Genomic DNA, 16,149 nt, shown 5'->3' with positions numbered 1-16,149 from the left:
GGGAAATCACACCTGAGCTGATTCTTAAAGAAGGAGATGGAGTTAGATGAAGTGAGGGCTAAGGAGAAATGTTCCATTAAGCAGCTGCAGCATGAGCATAAAGTGGTAAAAAAGAGAAGGGAACTACAGGGGCGCCTGGGTGGCTCAGTTGGTCAAGTGTCTGTCTTCAGCTCAGGCCATGATCCCAGGGTCCTGGAATCGAGCCCTGTGTCCGGCTCCCTGCTCAGTGGGGAGTCTGCTTCTCCCGCTCTCGAATAAATAAATAAAAATCTTCTTAAAAAAGGAAGCAAAAGGAACTTATTTTTTTTAAAGATTTTATTTATTTTAGAGAGAAAGCATGAGCAGGGGTAGAGGGAGGGGGAGAGAAGCCGACTCCCTCCTGAGCACAGGGTTTCATCCCAGGACCCGGAGATCATGACCTGAACTGAAACCAAGAGTCGAACACTTAACCAAATGAGCCACCCAGGCACCCCAAGTACAAGCAATTTAGTATTGCTAGAATATGAAATGCAAACCAAAAAGGAAGAATCAGGCACAAGAGATAGGTAAGGGTTAGATGACGGAAGATACTGTGCCTGGGAATGTTTTAGTTAGATTTTTATGGCAGGGATGTGAAGGGTGGATTTGATGACACATAGGCTGGAGACAGGAGGCTAGTCACTAGGTTGTTGAAATAGCTCAGACAAGGATGAGGGTTTCGACCAGGACAGAAGGGCTAGGTATGGAGAGAGGACAGAAAATGAAAGAAAGACTTAGCACAAAAGGCCAATGAAACTGATTAGGGGTCAGGATGAGGAATGAAGGAGAAGGAAAAGTCGAGGGCAATGCTGAGATTCCATCTTCGATGAACCAGGTGACCCGTGGTACCACAGCTGACACAGGGATAAGGAGGACTGAGGCCACTATACATCCACGCGTGTTGGTCAGGGACGGTATCTGCCTACTAGACCATGCCCAGCTTTAATGACGTCTTGCAAGCAGTTCAATGGGAGGATCTGAGGTCAGAGGAGAGATGTGGACTAAAGGTGCAGATGTGCTGGTCGTCCGTGAACAGCCCGTCCTACCAAGAGCAGTGGGGTGAGGGCGGAGCCCAAGAAACCTCACGTCGGAGGAGGGTAGAGGAGGAAACACACATGACAGCCTTGTTACCATATTTATCACTTAGTTTGATAAAAGGAAAATGACTGAATAGTTTTTAAGTGTACTTTTAAATGCCAATTTCAAGGGAGGGGTATGAAGACCTCTTCACAAACCAGGCTTCCTCCACAGAATTACAAATTATTAGATTAAAGAGAACACAGTTAATGCAAGTTATAGGACATGTTGTCAAGATAAAGTTTGCTATTCTAGCAAATATTAACAGGAACCTTAGAGTCCATCTCTGCTCAAAAAATAACGCACATGAAAATGTAACTCATGTCATTTCCCATATTTAAAAGCAATTCAGGTTTCACTTTAGAGTAATAAAATTATGTATTCTTATCATGTATGTATATATTATGCATAATTATTTCAATCTAATAAATTTAAAGTGAATTTCTCCTTAATTATTTTAAATCTAGGGAAGTCTTAAATGGCTATACACACATACACATAGTATATAAAACATCCCTAGCTTTGAAATAATTAAGATATTGACTTTCAAACTTAAAAATTATATATATAAAATACTCTAATATTCTTTTTAATTAAAGTATGCTTGACATACAGTATTATGTCAATATTAGTTTTAGGCATACAATGTAGTGATTTGACATTTATATACATTAGGGAATGCTACCCAATAAATGTAGCTTCCATATGTCCCCAAAATTATTACAATATTATTTACTCTATATGCTGTACTTTTCATCCCTGTGACTTTATAACTGGAACTTTGTACCTCTTAATCCCCTTCACATCTTTCACCCGTCCCCCACTCCCCTCCCCTCTGGCAACCACAAGTTGGTTCTCTATATTTGAACCTGTTTATTTGTTTTCTTTTTTAGATTCCACATATAAGTGAAATCATACAGTATTTGTCTTTTTCCATCTGACTCACTTAACTTAGCATAATACCTTCTAGGTCCATCCATGTTGTCACAAAGGCAAGATCTCATTCTTTTTATGGCTGTGCAGTTATCCAGTGTGTGTGTGTGTGTGTGTGTGCGCGCACGCGCACGTGAGCGCGCACATCTTTATCCATTCATCTATCAATGGACACTTGGGCTGCTTCCATATCTTGGCTATTGTAAATAATCCTGCAATAAACAAAGGGGTGCATTTATCTCTTCAAATTAGGGCTTTTGTTTCCTTTGGGTAAAATACTGAGTAGTGGAATTACTGGATCACAGGGTAGTTCTATTTTTAGTTTTTTGAGGAACTTCCATACTGTTTTTCAGTGGTGAACCAATTTATCATCCCTCCAAACAGTGCACAAGGGCTTCCTTTCTCCACATGCTTCCCAACACTTGGTCTTATCTTTTTGGTATTAGCCATTCTGACTGCTGTGAGGTGATATAGTTCATTGTGGTTTCACTTTGCATTTTCCCTGATGATTGGTGATGTTGAGTATCTTTTCATTGGACTGTTGGCCATCTGTAGATCTTCTTTGGAAAAAAGTCTATTCAGGTCCTCTGCCCATTTTTTTCATCAGATAGTATGAGTCTTTACATATTTTGGAGATTAACCCTTTATCAGATACATCATTTACAAATATCTTCTCTCATTTAATAGATTGCTTTTTCATTTTTTTATGATTTCCTTTGCTGTGCAAAAACTTTAGTTTCATGTAGTCCCAATTGTTTATTTCAGCTTTTTTTGCCCTTGCCTGAAGAGACCTATCCAAAAAAATATTGGTAAGACCAATGCCCAAGTGTTTACTGCCTATGTTTTCTTTTAGGAGTTTTATGGTTTCAGGTCTTACGTGTAAATCTTTTAATTCATTTTATTTTTGTACATGACATAAGAAAGTGGTCTAATTTTGCGAACACTTTTTAGTGAAAAGATTTTTTTTCTTCTCCATCATATATTTGTGCCTTGTCAATTAATTGTGTACGTATGGGTTTATTTATAGGTCCTCTGTTCTGTTCCAAGCATCTATGTATCTTTTTGTTCCAGTGCCGTATGTTTTTGGTTACTATTACTATTGTAGTATAGTTTGAACTCTGGGATTGGGACACCTCTAGCTTTGTTGTTCTCTCTCACAATTGCTTTGGCTATTGGGGCTCTTCTGTTGTTCCACACAAATGTTGGGATTATTTGTTCCAGTTCTATGAAAAATGCTTGTGGTATTTTGACAGGAATTGCACCGAAGCTATAGATTGCTTTGGGTAGTATTGACATTTTTAAAATATTATTTCTTCCAATTCATGAGTGTGGTATAACTTTCCATTTGTTTGTGTCCTCTTCAGTTTCTTTCATCAATGTTTTATAGTTACCAGAGTGTAGATCTTTTACCTCCTTACATTTATTCCTAGGTATTCCATTCTTTTCGATGGAATTGTAAATAGGATTGTTTTCTTAATTTCTCCTTCTATCGTTATTAGTGTACAGAAATGTACGGATTTCTGTATATTAATTTTGTATCCTGCAACTTTACTGATTTATCAGTTCTAATAGTTTTTTGGTGGAGTCTTTAGAGTTTTCTATGTATAGTATCATGTCATCTGCAAATAGTGACAGTTTAGTGTCTTCCTTAACAATATGGATGCCTTTTCTTCTTGTCTGACTGCTGTGACTAGGACTTCCAGTTCTATGTTGAATAAAAGTGGCAAGAGTGGTCATCCTTGGCTTGGGTTCCTGATCTTAGAGAAAAAGCTTTTAGCTTTTCCCTGTTGAGTATGATATTAGCTAGAGGTATGTCATATGTGACCTCTATTATGTTAATGTATGTTCCCTCTATACCCACTTTGTTGAGTTTTTTAATGAATGGATGCTGAATTTTGTCAAATGCTTTTTTTTAATCTATTGAGATTAATCATAATTTTTATCTTTCATCTTGTTAATATGGCTTATCACATTGATTTGTAGATATTGAACCATCCCTGCATCCCTGAAATAAATCCCCTTGATCATGGTAAATGATCCTTTTAATATATTATTGAACTCTGCTAATGTTTTGTTGACAATTTTTACATTTATATGAATCAGGAATATTGGCCTTTAATCTTTTGTCTGTACTGTGCTTGTCTGATTTTGATATCTGGATAATACTGGCCTTGTACAATGAATTTGGAAGCATTCCTTCTGCTTCAATTTTTGGAATACTTTGAGAAGGATAGGTATTAAATATTTTTTACATGTTTGGTAGAAGTCACCCATGAAGCCATCTGGTCCTGGATTTTTTGTTGGGAGTTTTTGGATTATTTATTCAATTTCATTACTAGTAATAGGTCTATTCAGATTTTCTATTCCTGATTCAGTCTTGAAGACTATTTCTAGGAATTTATCCATTTCTTCTACATTGTCCAATTTGTTGGTGTGTAATTTTTCATAATAGTCTATTATAGTCCTTTGTATTTCTGTGCTGTCAGTTGTAACAGCTCTTTCACTTTTGATTTTATTCATTCAAGTCCTCTCTTTTTTTCATGATGAGTCTGGCTAAAGGTTAATCAGTTTTTCTTTTTTTATTGTGTATTCTATATTTTTTTTGTTTCAAGTTTTTAAAAATTCTAGTTAACATATAGTGTAATATTGGTTTCAGGAGGAGAATTTAGTGATTCATCACTTACATATAACACCCAGGGCTCTCATCACAAGTGCCCTCCTTAATAACCATCACCCATTTAGCCCATCCCCCCAACCCATCTCCCCTCCATCAACCCTCAGTTTGTTCTCTATACTTAAGAGTTTCTTATAGTTTCCCTCCCTCTTTTTTCTTTCTCCCTTACCCTATGTTCATATGTTTTGTTTCTTAAATCCCACATGAGTGAAATCATAAAGTATTTGTCTTTCTCTGACTTATTTTGCTTAACATAATACACATGAAAAGATGCTCAATATCACTCATCATCAGAGAAATACAAATCAAAACCATGATGAGAGTGGCGCCTGGGTGGCTCAGTCAGTTGAGCATCTGACTCTTGGTTTCGGCTCAGGTCATGTACTTAGGGTCGTGAGATCAAGCCCAGTGTCAGGCTCCATGCTCAGTGGGGAATTTGCTTGGGATTCTCTCCCTCTGCCCCTCCCCGCCCCACTCATACTCACTCTCTCCCTCTCTCTAAAATAAATAAATCTTAAAAAAAAAAAAAACATACCATGATGAGATACCACCTCACACTAGTCAGAATGGCTAAAATTAACAACACAAGAAACAACAGGTGTTGGCAAAGATGTGGAGAAATGGGAACATTCATATTGTTGGTGGGAATGCAAACTGGTACAGCCACTCTGGAAAACAGTATGAAGGTTCCTTAAAAAGTTAAAGATAGAACTATCCTATGACCCAGCAATTATACTACTAGGTATTTACCGAAAGGATATAAAAATACTAATTCAAAGGGTCACATGAACCCTGATGTTTATAGCAGCATTATCAACAATAGCCAAATTACGAGAGCCCAAGTGTCCATCAGCTGATGAATGGATAAAAAGGATGTGGTATATATATATATTATATATATATTACATATATATTATATATATATATATATATATATAATGGAATATTACTCAGCCATAAAAAAAGAATGAAATCTTGCCATTTGCAACAACATGGATGGAGCTAGAGGGTATTATGCTAAGTTTTTATCTTTTCTAATAAGTCACTCTTAGCTTCATTGAGGTTTCTATTTTTTTATATTCCATTTATTTCTACTCTTATTATTTCCTTCTTTCTACTAACTGTGCTTTGTTCTTCTTTTTCTAGTTCCTTTAGATGTAAGGTTAGATTGAGATTTTTCTTGTTTCTTGAGGTAGGCCTGTATCATAAACTTTCTCTTAGAAATGCTATTGTTAAGTCCCATAGATTTTGAACCATGTGTTTCCATATTCATTCGTTTCAAGGTATTTTTTTTATTTTTTCTTGATTTCTTCCTTGATCCATTAGTTTAATAGCATATTCTTTGTCTCTTGTTAGTCTTCATTTCAAAGTCTATTTTGTCTGGTATAAGTATTTCCATCCCAGCTTTTTTTTTTTTTTTTTTTCCATTTCCATTTGCATGGAATATCTTTTCTGTTCCTTCACCTTCAGTCTGTATGTGTCTTTAGATCTGAAGCGAGTCTCCTGTAGGCAGCATATAGATGGGTCTTGTTTTTCTTTTTATCCATTCATTTATCCTATGTGTTTTGATTGGAGCATTTAGTCCATTTACATTCAAAGTAATTAATAATAGGTATGTCCTTATAGCAGTTTGTTGTTTTCTGGTTATTTTTGTAGTTCTTCTCTTTCTTTCCTTTTTTTTTTTTTTTTTTTTGATTTTTCAGTGTTATGCTTGGCTTTCTATTTTTTGTGTATCTAATATGTTTTTGGCTTGTGGTTACTATAAGATTCATATATAACATTCTATGTATATGTATATAGCAGTATGTTTTAAGTTGGTCACTTAAGTTCAAACACATTCTAAAAGCAGTACATTTTTAATTCTACCCCATTTTATGTATATGACATCGTATTTTAGATCTCTTTATTTTGTGTATCACCTAATTTTGGTAGATATAATTGACTTTACTATTTTTTCTTTTAGTCATCTTTCTAGCTTTCTAGGTGATTGATCTACTACTACCGTTAGTATATGTTTACCAGTGAAATTTTTTCCTTTCATAATTTCTTCTAGTTATGGACTCTTCCTTGCTTAAAGAAGTCTCTTTAACATTTCTTGTAAGACTGGTTTAGTGGTGATAAACTCTAACTTTTGTTTTTCTGGGAAACTCTCTCTCCTTCAATTCTGAATGATAAGCTTCCTAAGTAGGGTATTCTTGGTTGTAGACTTTCTTCCTTTCATCAGCACTTTGCAGGCCAAAAGGGAGTGGCATGATATATTCAATGTTTCTTCTAAGAACTCAGCTTATAGCCTTATGAGGCTTCCCTTTCTGTGTAACTAATTGCTTTCCTATTGCTGCTTTTAAGATTCTCTCTTTGGGGCGCCTGGGTGGCTCAGTCGTTAAGCGTCTGCCTTCGGCTCAGGTCGTGATCCCAGGGTCCTGGGGTCGAGCCCCACATCGGGCTCCTTGCTCCGTGGGAAGCCTGCTTCTCCCTCTCCCATTCCCCCTGCTTGTGTTCCCTCTCTCGCTGTGTCTCTCTCTGTCAAATAAATAAATAAAATCTTTAAAAAAAAAAAAAAAAAAGATTCTCTCTTTAATTTTTGACATTTTAAGTATTATGTGACCTCCCTTGGGTTCATCTTGTTAGAGGCTCTCTGTATTTCCTGGACGTCTCATTCTCCAGGTTAGGGAAGTTGTCTGCTATTCTGTCTTTAAATTATCTGCCCCTTTCTCTCTCTCTTCTACTTCTGACCCCTATAAATGTTAGTAAAACTGATGTTGTCTAAACATCCCTTATCCTCGTTTTTTAAAATTCAGTTTTCTTTTTGCTGTTCAGCTTGGGTGCTGTCCATTACTCGGTCTTCCAGATCACTGACCCATTCTTCTGCATTTCTAATTACTTTTAATTCCCTCTGTTGTATTTGTCATTTCAGTTTTTGTATTCTCCAACTCTGACTGGTTCTTATTTATATTTTTTCTTTGTTGAAATCCTCACAAGTTCATCTACTCAAGTCTAGTGAATATCTTTTTTTTTTTTTTTAAAGATTTTATTTATTTATTTATTAGAGAGCAAGCGAGAGAGAAACAGCATGAGAGAGGAGAGGGTCAGAGGGAGAAGCAGGCTCCCCGCTGAGCCGGGAGCCCAATGTGGGACTCGATCCCAGGACCCCGGGATCTCGACCTGAGCCGAAGGCAGTCGCTTAACCAACTGAGCCACCCAGGCGCCCAAGACTAGTGAATATCTTTAGGACCATTACTTTGAACTCTTATCTGTTTTGTTTAGTACTTTTTCTGAGGTTTTATCTTTTTTCATTTGGAACATATTCCCCTCTTCCCTCTACCTCTGTTTCAGTGTAGTATGTCTTGAAAGTAGTGGCCTTATGTAAAAGGTGTCCCTTTGGAGCCCTGCAGTGCATTCCCCTGGTCACCAGAACCAGGCATTCCAGGGGTGTGCCTTCTGTGACTGGGCCATGACTGCTTCAGGCATGTCGGTGAGCAGGGCTGACCCCAGCTAGGCTGGCTGAGTCACCTGGCTGCAGCTGCTGCAGGCTGCCTGCCCCCTGTAGCAGGAGGAATACCTGCCAGAGCAGGGCAAGCAGTGCTAGCAAAGTAGATGGAGATTGTCAGAACTGGCTTCCACCAGCATCAGGCCAGCCAGACTTAAGGAGAGGAAGAAAAATGTTGCCTACCAACACTTCTATTCCCAGAGAAAGCTCCTACAGATCCCTGCCTATCTGATACATGCCCTAAAATTAGTCCATGAATCTTCATATATAACCCAGGTGCTCTTCATACTACTGACTCTGTAATGAGTCTTGGAGTGACTGATATAATATGCTGGCCCTTTAAAAGCAGAGTCTCAGTTTACTATAGTCCTCCCACTCCTCTGGAGCCTCACTGATTTTCAAAGCCAGATGTTATAGGCGCTCATCTTCCCCATGCTGATCCCCAAGACAGGGGGTGCCTGATGTGGAGCTTGATCCTCTCACTCCTCAGGAAAGACCTCTGCACACCCTCTGTGATATCCCTTCTCCTTATGGATCGTCACATCCTGGGTTTGGTTCTCTACCCCTCCTACCTTTATCAATGTGGCTTTTCTTTATATCTTTAGCTGTGGAAGAACTGTGCTGCTAGTCCTAAGGTTGTTTTCAGAGGGAGTTGCATTATATGTAGTTGTAGCCTCATTGTGTCCGTGGGAGGAGGTGAGCTCAGGATCCTCTTACTCTGCCATCTTCCCAAGCTCCTCCTCTAATACCTTACTTAAAAGGATTACCTCAGTAAATTTTAAACCTAGTATTGGAGTAGGTAGTTGTATTTAATAGTAATCTGTGTGAAGACAAATAATTCTGGAGGGCTTTGGTTCTAGACATGGTCCAGTGAGCTAGCTGGGAATGAGGAAAGATGAAGATGTTGGGTAAATCAACTTTCTAAAATAAAAGACAGCACCAACTTACCTTACAAAGGAAAACAAATCTTTAAATGCACATCAACTTTTTTAAAATGCTCTTGAGATCAAATCGCAAAACAGTTGACTTCCATTGTATATCTGGGGGGCACTAAAAAGTGACATAGGTTCTCTCTTTATGATTTATCTTTTGGTACCAGTAATTTTGAGATAAAATACCTCTTACCTCTTTAAAATGAATACTAATATTACCTTGAGATTTTTCCTTTTCCTTAAATTATATCTTTCATCTTTTCCCATGGCATACAAATGAGAAAAAGTTATTTTTCAAACAAGATCCATGTTCATGATTATGCTTATTAAGCATTTATGTGCCAAAGTGTACTAAGCATTTTATATACATCATCTCATCTTTAAAGTTACCTGTGAGGTAGGTAATGTCTTCAGTCTCACAGAAGAGAAAACTGAAGCACATAAAAGTCTATTTACTTGACTATGGTCCCACAAGACAGTGCAGAATTGGCATTTGAACCCAGCTCTACCCAAGTCTGTTGTCTTATGCATTTTAACTCTGGATATGCCCTTCTACTTAAATAGAAAACAGTTTAAAGGAAATGTTAACCTTTCATCTAAGGAGAGTATCCCAGTAGTTGATACAGAAATTTATGCAATGTATATGACCCCCTACACATGCCAGGTAGTAGTTTTATTTGTTCAATTTTAGTTTACCAAGATATTAAGCTTATGCTTAACCAGACCAGAGAAATGAAAATTTTCTCTCTTGGGGATGCAAAATCTAGTCTGCAACTAAATATGGTAAAAAATTTTTTAACAGCTGCTAAATATGTCCAGGGAACTGAGTGACTTAAAGAAAAACCTGAAGGAGGCCACTGCGGCCATTGCAGCTGACCCTCTCTATATAGAGGGTGCCTGGTCTGAGCCAACCTTCACATCCACTGAAGCGGCCATCCAGTCCATGCTGGAGTGCCTGAAGAACAATGAACTTGGCAAGGCTTTACGGCAAATCAGGGAATGCAGGTAACTCTACTATTTCTTTTAGAAACGGTGAAAAGAAATGCATGCCCAATAGTTAATCACTACAGAAGGGACATCTAGATATTTTATACACATCTTTCTCAGATCTTTACCATTACCATGCCAGCTATATCAGATTTCAGAACTTACATGTTTAAAATATAGGTGTTACTTCTGGTCTTTTGTCATACCTGTAATGTTGAAACAGTTCAAATTATGTTGGGGTATACTTTGAAAACTATTATTTGGATGTATCCTTCTCCCCTTATATTTTCATAGTATAGTCACATTCATTGGAACCAGAATGCATAGCAAATACATGTTTTATGATTATCAAATTCTGTTCTGATATTTAGAAGCTTTAGATATTTTCATCAGAACCAGTAACATTCCACCATCAGTTATGGTGATGTTTGTAAAACTCCAAATATACTAAAAGTCACTGCATTGTATGCTTCAGATGGTTGAATTATATAGTAGTATGTGAGCTATATCTCAAAGCTAGGTTATTTAAAAGTAATATTCTTATACTACAGAGGCTCATAACCTCTCAACTTTGTAACCAATAATGCCTCTAATCTATGCTGTTTTTTGACTGCAGAAGTCTGTGGCCCAATGACATCTTTGGAAGCAGTTCTGATGATGAGGTCCAGACACTACTGAATATTTATTTCCGTCATCAAACTCTGGGACAAACGGGTACTTACGCATTGGTGGGGTCTAACCAGAGCCTGACCGAAATCTGCACCAAGCTGATGGAGCTGAACATGGAGATCCGGGACATGATTCGCAGGGCCCAGAGTTACCGGGTCCTCACTACTTTTCTTCCAGACTCCAGTATTTCTGGCACTAGTCTCTGACAGGAGCCTCCCATCCCCCATGGGTTCCAAGCTGGGGGTGCTGTCATGCTGGGGTGACGTCATTCAGTGTCTTTTCAGCCTTCAGAAGGCTTGGTCAGACTGTTCTCCCTCTTGTTACCTGTAGGACTTTTTCTAAACAGGATGACAGAACTTCCAACGTGTAGCAATACTATCAGAACCAAGGTAGCATAGAACATTCTGGAACAGACTCCATCTGTTATGCTGTGTGGCACAAAGGTGTTATTTTACTGAGCAGATGCAACTCACTACTGAAGAAAGTGACTTCCATTGCATACCAAAGCTGACTACACTGAACAATACCTTCCTTTCTAGAAACAATTTTAGATTGGCAAAAGTGCAATGTTTTCTTCACTCAAAAAATATTTTATATTCTAAAACTTGTACATTCTTTTATTTTTTTTCTTTTTTTCTTTTTTCTTTTTTTGGTGGGCTGAGGAAGGGGCAGGCAGAATGAAGCTGGCCACTGAAAACTATAAGACGGTCAAAAGCTGACAGCCTGTTTATGTGAAAAGGGAATTGTAAATGGACAATTTAATATACACTGTAATTTGAATACAATTACTGTATCTAAAAGGAGCTGCTATGAAGTACCTTTCTTATGTTGCTAGGCTACTGTTTCTGAAAGCCCTGAATCTCTGCAGGAGTCTGTGATTAGGACCCTAGCACCAAATATGGTCCAGATAGACCTTTTTGTAAGGGTCTTGGCTGCTTTTTACTAGAAGGTTGCTTATATGAGCATATTTATACTACAAAAGGATGAGTGTTAATTTTAACCAACTTTGCCATTTTGTAGAAAAAGTTAAAGAAATTCACATTATAAATTCCAAGTCTTTTCACCTGTCACGCATGCATATTTTAATATCCATCTGGATAGCCACAAGTAGAATCATAAAGATAAACTATGAGTTGTCACTTTGTTACTTAAGAAATGTTATATTTTATTTGTAACATATATGTAAAGGGCCATTCTTAAGTTTTCTCCTTCAAATTAATGCTGTCAAGTGTTAGCTGTGTGCATGTAAGCCGGTTGCACATCAGAAACATATTCAAAGTTGATCTATGTAACTTATTCACTCTGTAAATACATTTAAAGTTTTTGTGATGTAATCTTGGTTGATATTCTATTCAGAACTTCCTTTAGACTAAAAAAAAGACAAAATACGTATTGACCATGGATTTTATTTCTGGTTTAGAGATCTTTGCCTTTGGCACACATTTACAGTTTTGCATGTGGGTTGCCACATGATAACCCCAAGGGGCACCACTCATATACATTCCATAATTGGCACTCACTGGGGCTAACCAGGGACTCTGTGAAGCAGGAACTGTTACCTCTTTGGAAGTGGACACTAAATTAAGACTGTGATCTTTAACCAGCTCTCTCTAATCAACCAAAGAGAGAAATCAGAAGAGTGAGCGCTCTACTTGTCAACACCTATCATTAGATTGTCATCCTTAAAATTGTGAAACAGACTCTATAAGGAAAATTAGGAGTTTTAATTCTGTCACCATTGCTCATCTATCTCCACCCCACACGAAAAACAGGGACATGACACACACAACAATCTGTTACTGTCTTCCTACTCATATTTACCTAGACTAACAAATGTAACTTACTTCTCTAACATACAAAAACTAAATCTTAGGTAGTAATTTTCTAGAAACAGCCTGTAACAGGGGAGTATGAGCCAGGATTTTTTTATGTTACCAAAGGTACAACTATTAACTAATTGTAAGAACTTTCTTGAGAGGGGGGAGGGTTCAAGATGGCAGCATAGGAAGATCCTGAACTCTCCTCCTCCAATGGACACAAAAATCTACAATTACATTCAGAGTGATTCCCATAGAAGGGGACCCAGAAACTGGATGAACAGAGCCTTTGCAAAAAAGAAAAAGCACTGAGACAGAAGAGGCAGAGACATGGTCTCGCTAAAGAACACACATTCCTGGCACAATGTTCCATGGTCAGGAGAGTTCTCAAAGTTATTAACTTTTCCCTGAAATTTAAGATCTGTATCAGGAACCCTAACCCCTACATCCTGCACAGGAGGGAGGAGTCCCCAAAACACATGACTATGAAAACCAAAAGGGAGTATGTCCAAGAAAATTATAGAACACAGGGAAAGGAAAACCCATTCTTAAAAAGGCTCATGTACAGACTCACTCAACCCAGAAACCAGTGTACAAATAACCAAAAGTGCACACACCACAAGTGAAAGAGACCCACTTAATGAATTTTGGAGTACCTGCCAGAGAGTCAGGAGACAGCTGGGGCTCTCCATGGAGACAGAGACACTGGCAGCAGCCACTTTTGTTCACTCATTCTGCCATGCTGATCCCAGCACTGGCAAGTACCATTTTGGAATCCTCCCTCTAGACTCCTAATGGCAGGGAACATGCCCCACTGAGAGCCCTGTACAAACCTGCATCTCAGCAGGTCCTCTCAGCCAGCCAGGCTAGGCACCAGCCTAATCCCATTAGCACAACTACATCAGTTGCTGCCAGATGCACAGCCAGCTTGGACGGGGGCCACTCCTGCACAACAATACACCCACAGCAGTCTGGCACCACTGCAATAGGGGAATGCATGCAGCACACAGAGTGAACAGCCCTGGAGCATGTGAGTCTAATGGACAGGTGATTGTACTTCTGGGCCCCACAGGATCTCCTACACAAGGCCACCCCTTCAAGACCAGCAGACATAGCTGAACTACCTAATATACAGAAGCAGAGTTAGGCAAAATGAAGAGACAGAACAATGTGTTCCAAATGAAAGAAAAAGAAAAAAGGCAAAAAAAAAAAAAAAAAAAAGACATTCATAAAAAGAACTGAATGAAACAGGGATAAGCAATCTACCTGATAGAGTTCAAAGTAATGGTCAATAAAGATGCTTACTGAATTTAGGAGAATGGATTAACACAGTGAGAACTTCAACAAAGAGAAAATATACAAAGGTACTAATCAGATCTGAAGCCTACAATAACAAATGAAAAATACACTAAGGGAATAAACAGCAGATTAGATGATAGAGAAGAATGGATTAGCAATCTGGAAGACATGGTACTGGAAATCACCCAAACTGAACAGCAGAAGAAAGATTTTTTTTTTTTTTTTTTTGGAACTAGGGATAGTTTAACATACCTCTAGAATAACATCAAGCATACTAATTAATATTCATACTATAAAGGTCATATGAAGAGAAAAGAAAAAGGAGCAGAAAACTTATTTGAAGATATAACAGCTGAAAAATACCCTAAAAAAGGAAACAGACATTCAGGCCCAAGAAGCATAGAGTGTCCCAAACAAGATAAGTCCAAAGAGCTCCACATCAAGGCACATTATAATAAAAAATGTCAAAAATTAAACATAAAAAAAATTTTAAAGCAAGATATATATATAATCTTATATTATATATATGTAATATATAGAATATATTATAATATATATTATATATATTATATATATAATATATAAGGGAACCACCATAAGACTATCAGCTTATTTCTCAGCAGAAACTTTGCAGGCCAGAAGTGGCAGGCATGAGATATTCAAAGTGCTAAGAGGAAAAACAAGCTTAAAAAAATGATACTCTACCCAACAAGGTTATTATTCAGAATTGAAGAGGAGGTCAAGGGTTGACCAGACAAACAGAGGGATCACACAAAGAACAACAGGAGAGACAGATACATGGTACTGATGGAAATCCCACACCTGATACCACAAAATGCAGTTGGAAGGGATAGCATTAAAGGGACCATGCTTAGATTCCCCCAACCTGCGATACAACAAAACAAAACAAAAAAGCAGCAATTTCAAGGGTAACTAGACTGTAAGTGAAAGAAACTCATTTATGACCCCTAGAGCTTCTGCCCAACAATGGGAAAACTACTGCAACTCTCTCTGGGGTCGTGGGTGTTGGCAAGCACCATTGTTTATGTTCCCCTCCACCTGATAGCAAGGGCAGAAGCAGGGGCCAAATGCTTGAGACAGTTGGCCACCTCCACAAGCCCCAGACCCCAGCCCACACCAGTTCCAGCCATCATCTCAAGATGGCCACCTGCCAGAACACACTCGTTTCAACCATCCCACCACAGCTGCCTTTGGGTGGCACACACCCTAACACCCCTGACCTTTGCCCACTACAGCTCCAGCCATCTCACCAAGGTAGCCTGGGCATGGAGCACCTCACAACATGCTGACTTCTGCTCCACCCATCCCACCAGGATGCCCTGCATGCAAAGCCTCAGCCCATACCCATCCAAGCTCTAGCCATCCTACCAGAGAATCTCCACTGCAAAGTGCCCCAAAACACTGGCCTGCACCTGATCAAGCTCCAGCCAGCTGGCCAAAGCTGCCAGATACATGCCATCAACACAGGGGATGTTCCTACACAAGGCTACTCCTTTAATATTGAGAGCAGTAGCTGTTTTGCCTAATTCATAGAAACAAAACGAGAAGAAGAATATGCTCCAGATGAAGGAACAATACAAAACTTCAAAACAAGAACTAAACAAAACAGAGATAAGCTACCTGATAGAGAATTCAAAGTAATGATCGTAAAGATGTTCACCAGACTTAGAGAAGAGTAGATAAACTCAGTGAGAACTTCAACAAAGAGATAGAAAATATAAACAGGAGCTGAAGAACAAAATGAGATGAAAAACACACTAGAGAGAATCAACAGCAGATTAATAGATACAGAAGAACAGAGCAGTGATCTGGGAGACAGAATACTGGAATGCAACCACGCTGGAAAAAAAAATTTTTTTTTAAGAAGATAAGGAAGTTGGGAAGATAGCAGAGTAGGAGGATCCTGAGCTCAGTTCATCCCACAGACACACCAAGGCAACAACTACATCTATGCAACTAACTCACATAAAGACCTGAAAAGTGACAACAGATCTTCCACAGCTAAGTCATAGAGAGAAGACCACATCAAAAAGGACAGGAGGGGCAGGCACTTGGTTAAGAACCAAACTGCCACAGTTGACTAACCACAAATGGGAGGGACATCATAATCACTGAGAAGCAAGGGGACCAGAACCCACACTGGGCACCCCCAGCCCTGGGATCCACACTGGAAACATGAGTCCCCTAATGTCTGGATTTGAAAATCAGCAGGACTTAATGCCAGGAGCTTTAAAA

General features: G+C 38.6%; 1 protein-coding gene across 11 annotated transcripts in view; it reads left to right on the top strand.

Annotated features, from left to right (window-relative positions):
* Positions 1 to 12,111, top strand: part of FRY (FRY microtubule binding protein) — a 426,749-nt gene extending 414,638 nt beyond the window's left edge. For all 11 annotated transcript variants that reach the window (XM_032403234.1, XM_032403231.1, XM_032403233.1 and 8 more), the window contains 2 exons: positions 9,924 to 10,126; positions 10,725 to 12,111. In XM_032403234.1, coding sequence (XP_032259125.1) covers positions 9,924 to 10,126; positions 10,725 to 10,983 — 462 coding nt within the window. In that variant the 3' untranslated portion in view covers positions 10,984 to 12,111. The remainder of the gene's footprint in view (positions 1 to 9,923; positions 10,127 to 10,724) is intronic.
* The last annotated feature ends 4,038 nt before the right edge of the window (positions 12,112 to 16,149 follow it).

The sequence above is a fragment of the Phoca vitulina genome, unplaced genomic scaffold, assembly GCF_004348235.1.
Source record: "Phoca vitulina isolate PV1807 unplaced genomic scaffold, GSC_HSeal_1.0 scaffold5, whole genome shotgun sequence".
Taxonomy (NCBI): domain Eukaryota; kingdom Metazoa; phylum Chordata; class Mammalia; order Carnivora; family Phocidae; genus Phoca; species Phoca vitulina.
Note: the sequence above shows the minus strand (reverse complement) of the source record. Positions and strands in the feature narration are given on the sequence as shown.